The sequence below is a fragment of the Drosophila bipectinata genome, chromosome 3R (assembly GCF_030179905.1).
Source record: "Drosophila bipectinata strain 14024-0381.07 chromosome 3R, DbipHiC1v2, whole genome shotgun sequence".
NCBI classification, from domain to species: Eukaryota; Metazoa; Arthropoda; class Insecta; order Diptera; family Drosophilidae; genus Drosophila; species Drosophila bipectinata.
Window position 1 is genome coordinate 19,567,082 of NC_091739.1, and position 5,835 is coordinate 19,572,916.

The window sequence follows — 5,835 nt, forward strand, 5'->3', positions numbered from 1 at the left end:
ACGTGTACGCGGAACGGTGCCTGTACGAGGACTATTGCCAGTCGATGGCACTACATCGATCAACTGTCGGGCCTCACCTGCTTCAGGATTCCCTAATTCGCTTCTACTACATGCTCTTCTGCAGAGTGGACAAGTGGCGTTGGTTTCAAGCCAAGTTGTGAGACACCTCAAATGGAATTGATGCCTACATGTGGTTATAGTCCATTCTGCTTCCTCATTAGCTTCATTGCAAATGGTGCAAGTAAGAGATTCCCTGGGCTGTGACAAAGCGGGGATATTTTCAAGACTTCGTCTAACCGCCATGATATTGATCGAATATTATAATTGTTACTTTAAGTTTGCCTGATAATTTTAGTGGGGTAATGGATGTTTTGTTACGTAATTAAATTATATATATGTATCGGTATTGTTGATCGGTAAAGGTAAATTATCAATTTTCGTTATCAAACTATTATTTATAAATTTTTATTGGGACTTATCCTTCAGAACTCTCGCCATATTTTATTTTTCCTAGCCAAGGAACTAAAATTATTTATTTAATTTCAAATGTCTTATTTGGAGAGGGCAAAGCTCCGTTCGCCCAAAGCTGTACCATCTCAATCCAAAAATGACCAAAAGATTCTAATAAAATTTAAATTAAGTTCTTCCTTGAAGAGTTCTCCGCTTCCAGCTTACGAAAACAAGAAAAAATCTCAATTCAAGTAGAAATATAAATGTAAAACCGGAATGAAAAATTACTACTGGAGTTTCGCTTGTTTTTTTTTTTTTAAGAGGAACAGACTCCATACTTGCGAAGCCTGAGCAATCTCAATTAAAAAAAAACAAAATACCAAAAACAAATACTATAGAAGTTTGTTTGATTACCTTTCTTGAAGAGGGACACACTCCCAGCTTAGGAGCATGAACAATCTCTATTCAAAAAAAACTAATCAAAAGAAATTAAAAAAAATTGACTTTGGATGAAATAAAAAAAATACTATTTGGGGTAAGAAAAGGTTAAAGGAAATCGGGCATTGCAACTTTATATTTTTCGAATATCCTTAAAGGATAGTTAAAGCCGCGTCATGCCCCACGTTGGGCGCCATAATTCTGTAACGGTTTGGCACATGTCCTGAAGGTACTTCGATCTACTAACAGGCTCCAGCCGTGCTCAGGGAAAGTGGGAGTGGTCCTTGTACCTTCAGTAGGGACATGGTCGTCACGCGAATCGTCGTAGATCGAATCGAAGCAAAAGGGACTGGGAGAAGGATACCCAAATAGCATTGTGAGGGGGGGGATAACAAAAAAAAGGTTCCTTGCTGAAAGATTTGTTCGAGGTGGCTAAATGTTGTGGCTACATAGGTGGCGAGATTCTTCCGGTGCCCAAACAAAAGATCTATTACAAACTCATTTTAGTTAACGTTATAATTCTGGAAAATCTCTTATAAAAATAATTAACATAATTAAGTATTCATGTTTTACAAGAAGGTGGTTTTCATTAACCATAAGAATAAAAAGGTATCTAAATTATAATAATTCAAGGGTGATGCTTAAAGATAATAATTCAAATTTGGTGCTTAAGAATAAGAATAATAATCGCTTAAGAATTAAGGAAGTAATTAAGGAAGTATTAAAATTAAATAACTACATGATATTAAATGACAGTATTAAATGATTCAAGAATTGATAATTTTAATTTTAATTGAATTTGCTTAGAAATAATAATTCAGAAATTATAAAAAAATTATATATATAAAAATTGATAATTATGGATTTTTAAGTTTTTTTTTCTTTTTCATTTGGTAAACTTTACGTTAGGGTATTTGAATTTCATGGTTTCTTTGTCCCTTCGCTGGGAATAGTTAAGAATGTATTTACGTGGTTTTGTATTTATTTTTATATAAAAAAAAATACATAAAAAAATCCAAGACTCCACAGGCAGGGGGGGAGGGGGTTGATGCTACCGGCGGGATTTTAGCGACGGGTCGTAAAAATATGATCCCTGATGCTTGGGGAGATCTCCTGTAGAAAAGCCTACCGTGGCACTGTGGTGCTCCCGTTGGATGGATGCCGGGGTTAGGTCAGGTGGTACCTCCAAATCCACTGGCATCGATGGTCATCCAACAGCAAAAAATCCGCTAAACGGGAAAATAAACACTAAGCCAATGCAGGGAATGGCGTGGAGCTTAATATTTTCTCACCTCTATTTAAAAAAAAAAACACACACTAATAAATATTTTTTTTTCCACGAGGTTGGGTCACTGGTCTTAGTATTATTCTGCACGAATTTAGTGGTCTGCCCGCAGCGAGATTTAGAGGAAAAGTGAACTCAGGTGGCAGACAGGAAATGCCACTTTATGGTTGTCACCTTTTGACAGGTGCATACGCGGGTGGGTGAATTCCAAAAAGGGTGCAGCTGAGGGGGGGGGTGAATGTCAGTTGGGGTCAGCTGAGCCTATCGATATCTATTATCAGCTGCATTGGGGTCTAATAGGTGAACAAGACCATATGTTATTGTTTTTGTTTACTATTTTTAAAAAAAATTTTTATTAATCTTTTATTTAATTTAGTTCAATTCCTCGGTCCAACGAGCGACCCCCACAAACCCAATCAACATTATTTTTTTTTTAACAAAATTAAATTCATAAACCTTTAACCTTTAAGCCAATGCTCACATATATTCTCTTATACTTTTTACCTACAATAAGACAATCTGTATAACATATCTGGACAATCTAACTATTGTCCACAACATTAAGTATGGTATCGAAGTTGATGCAGTGGGCCATAAGGTCCTTATCGTCTCTAGATGGGAAAAGCCATCCTAGGAATTCAACTAGAATGGGTTGCTGGGATACCACCCCAGAATAATCCTCATAGGAGATGACACCATCTTTGTCGGTATCGAACTTCTTCATTATGAACTCGGTCATGTCCTAAAATTAATATATGTATCATTGATAATATCAGTACCTTTTTAATCATATGGGTTATGTGGCTCACCGCTTTGAGTTCGTTGAGTTCGTCCTCGTCTTCGCCATAAAAGAACTTATCACAGGCTATACCAACTTGTTCCCTATCAATGACGCCGGTGCCCTTGGTATCGTAGACCTGAAGCAAACGGCATTATAAGAAATGTAGCAGATGAAATAGAATCTGACTTACCTCGAAGGCAAAGCGCATGCGCACATTAATATCCTTGGTAATGTAGAGATTGAAAAGCGAAATCCAGGCCTGAGGACTCACATACTTATTGTCCTTGGTAATGGCCAACAGAGTGCGTTCTATGATTTGGACATTGGCCACGTTGAAGAGCACCAAGTAGAGCTGGTAGAACTGCTTTTTGACCATCTGCTTGGCCCCGGGCCCGTTGACCTTCGCAAACTTGTAATAAATCATGAGCAAGCAGTTGACCTCCATCGGGGTCATATTCACAGAGGCGGCAAGATCCTTGATCAGTCCGCCGTAAATGGCTCCAAAACGGCTGTTCTCCATGGTGTCAATAGTGGAGTCTAGATTGTCCATGATGTCCGTTTACTATTGTCTTCTAAGGCGGAAGTGTTCGTATTTGTCTTGAGTGTTAGAGTTGTGGAAAAATTTCTGTTACGCTCCGAGTTTTTGAAATGAATACCTTGTAGAATTTTGAAATACTTTCAACTGCCTACTTTATGGGAATTGAATTGTTCCCGAGGATTCCTCGACCTCACAATTTGTCTTGCTTAACTTAATTTATTCCCTAAGTCTCTTGCAAATACCAAATACAAAATGTATCAATCAAAACTCCACACAATACCCAGCCCAGCTCCCTTTACACGGGTCGCTTGTAAATCCGCCAACACTTGGCAATGTCAACTTTCGGAGACATTAAGGAGCGTGAATCCTTGCGGCCTTTCGCCTTCTTTTTTCGGAGGTTCCTTGCCTTTCGTTTTATTGTTATTATGCCATGTTGAGCGGTCTTTTTTGGGGGTAGGTGTGGAATGCGTGTATGTGGCATACAATTACACAACACAGGCAGGGGTCGGAATGGGGCGGAGTAGGGTGGGGCACTCAAACATTTGTTACCCCAAACAAAATGGCTACACAGCCATTTCCGCCAAATTTCCACATGGAAGGCTTTACACCCATCTCGGCGCTTTTGTTTGGATTATTATATTCGCGTTTCTCATGCGCACAGCTTTGAGCCATTCATTCTTTCGGTTCCAGCCCTTCTGTTCCGCCCGCTCCAGTTTTTTCGGATGCGGAGGATTGTTTCAAATATTTATTCGAAATCCTCAGACCGAAATGGGGGACAGATGTAGTCCGTGTAGCGTGGCTGATGTATTTTTTATGTCGCGGCCTTGTTTTTATTGCTTTTAAATTGCGCTCGTTACATTCTTGGGCGGAACAGAGAGTCTTACCCAATCTATTTGTAATTTGTCTCAGTTCTGAGCCGGGTGCTGGCTCAGGCATTCTTTTTTAAGTAGGCCTGTAGCACACACGTTAATCATTTTTGGCACTTTCGACACTTTGGGTTACTCAAAATTAACACAGCATGTAGACAAACACTCCCCACACACTCCACAACACACATACCCCAAAAAAAACCCAAAAAAACCAAAAAAAAATAGATAGCTAAATCAGTGCAAAAGAGGATAGCCACAATGAATCGCATCGACCTCACCATGGACGATATGGCCAATACAAAGTTCCTAACGCTGTACAATAGCCTTTTCAAGACCTTAGCCTCCTCGACCGACTTCAACTACAACGAGGTGGTCAGCCTTCTGACCGTCTTCTACAAGTTTACTCTCCACAACGGTACCCGGGAGATGTCTACTCGCCAGATGTACAACCTATGCCTCGTGATGTTTGACATCTTCGACGTGCAGATCATCGATCGCATCTCGATGAACATCACCTCGGATGGGCGGTTCATCTCGCCAGAGGCATGGATGAAGGTCTTTGGGGTATTTCTCAACGGAAACCTGGAGGAACGCATGCGATTCGCTTTTAACGTATGACCAATAATTACTTTTTGATCTTAATGAATATATATTTGAAATCCTTTCTCTGGTAGGTGTATACAAGTGCTGGCACTGTGTTTCTAAATCGTGAGGTGGTTGGCTTTGCCATTGAAAAATTCTTTTACGGTGACGATGACGACGAAGTCAATGAATTGCGAGCAGTGAGTCTGTAAAACAAATACTTTAATTGTATAATTTAAAAATAAATGTCTTTAGGACATGGTTGAGTTTATATTCGGTAAATTCGACCACGACAAGGATGGCGTAATTTCATTCGATGAGTATGCTGCGGTTGTCTCGCGGCAGCCCGGCCTGTTGGAGTTTCTGGGAAAGATATATCCAGATAATCGAGATAAAGCATTGATTGCCTACTGTCACAATATTGAGTCTCTATTTCCGTCAGAAGATTAACGTCGAATAAAAATATATTCTTGTGGAAGAAATTCGGGGTGTTTTAAGTTCTGTCATTGCATATTATATTTTATGGCACCCCTAAGGATACTGCGTATAATAGCACAAGTGTTGAAAATTGGCGCTTGGAGAAATCCAAGCCGGCTTACAATAAAGTCATTTTCTATTAAGTACACACTGGGAAAAGTTGAAATTGCCTTCCCAAACTGCGACTGCCACTGCGGGCTTCTAGCATTGTTTCGTTATTTTTATTTTTGGCAAAATCTGTGTCTTCTCTTCATGTTCAACTCCTTCAGACGGTGCGGGATCTTTTGTTTGTCTATTTTGCGGCTTTGTACAGCAATTAAATTTGCGCAACACATGCGGGCTGTGCTGCCAGAATTGGGGGAAACATACAGACCCAGCTAAATTCTAATTAAGTCCCCACAAAAATTATGCTCAT

The 5,835-nt window shown here is 39.6% G+C and overlaps 2 protein-coding genes across 2 annotated transcripts; one reads left to right on the forward strand and one right to left on the reverse strand.

Annotated features, from left to right (window-relative positions):
* Positions 1–2,630: 2,630 nt before the first annotated feature.
* Positions 2,631–3,634, reverse strand: LOC108127863 (calaxin-like). Its single transcript, XM_017245160.3, has 3 exons — positions 3,145–3,634; positions 2,983–3,090; positions 2,631–2,915 (listed from the first exon to the last, which is right to left on the reverse strand). Exons 1-3 carry the CDS (start codon positions 3,502–3,504, stop codon positions 2,715–2,717), a joined length of 669 nt encoding a protein of 222 aa, XP_017100649.1. The 5' UTR covers positions 3,505–3,634; the 3' UTR covers positions 2,631–2,714.
* Positions 3,635–4,457: 823 nt separating this feature from the next.
* On the forward strand, positions 4,458–5,416 carry sunz (sungrazer). The gene is made up of 3 exons (XM_017245161.3): positions 4,458–4,973; positions 5,036–5,143; positions 5,199–5,416. The coding sequence occupies exons 1-3, from the start codon at positions 4,620–4,622 to the stop codon at positions 5,391–5,393; spliced, it is 657 nt and encodes a 218-aa protein (XP_017100650.1). The 5' UTR covers positions 4,458–4,619; the 3' UTR covers positions 5,394–5,416.
* The last annotated feature ends 419 nt before the right edge of the window (positions 5,417–5,835 follow it).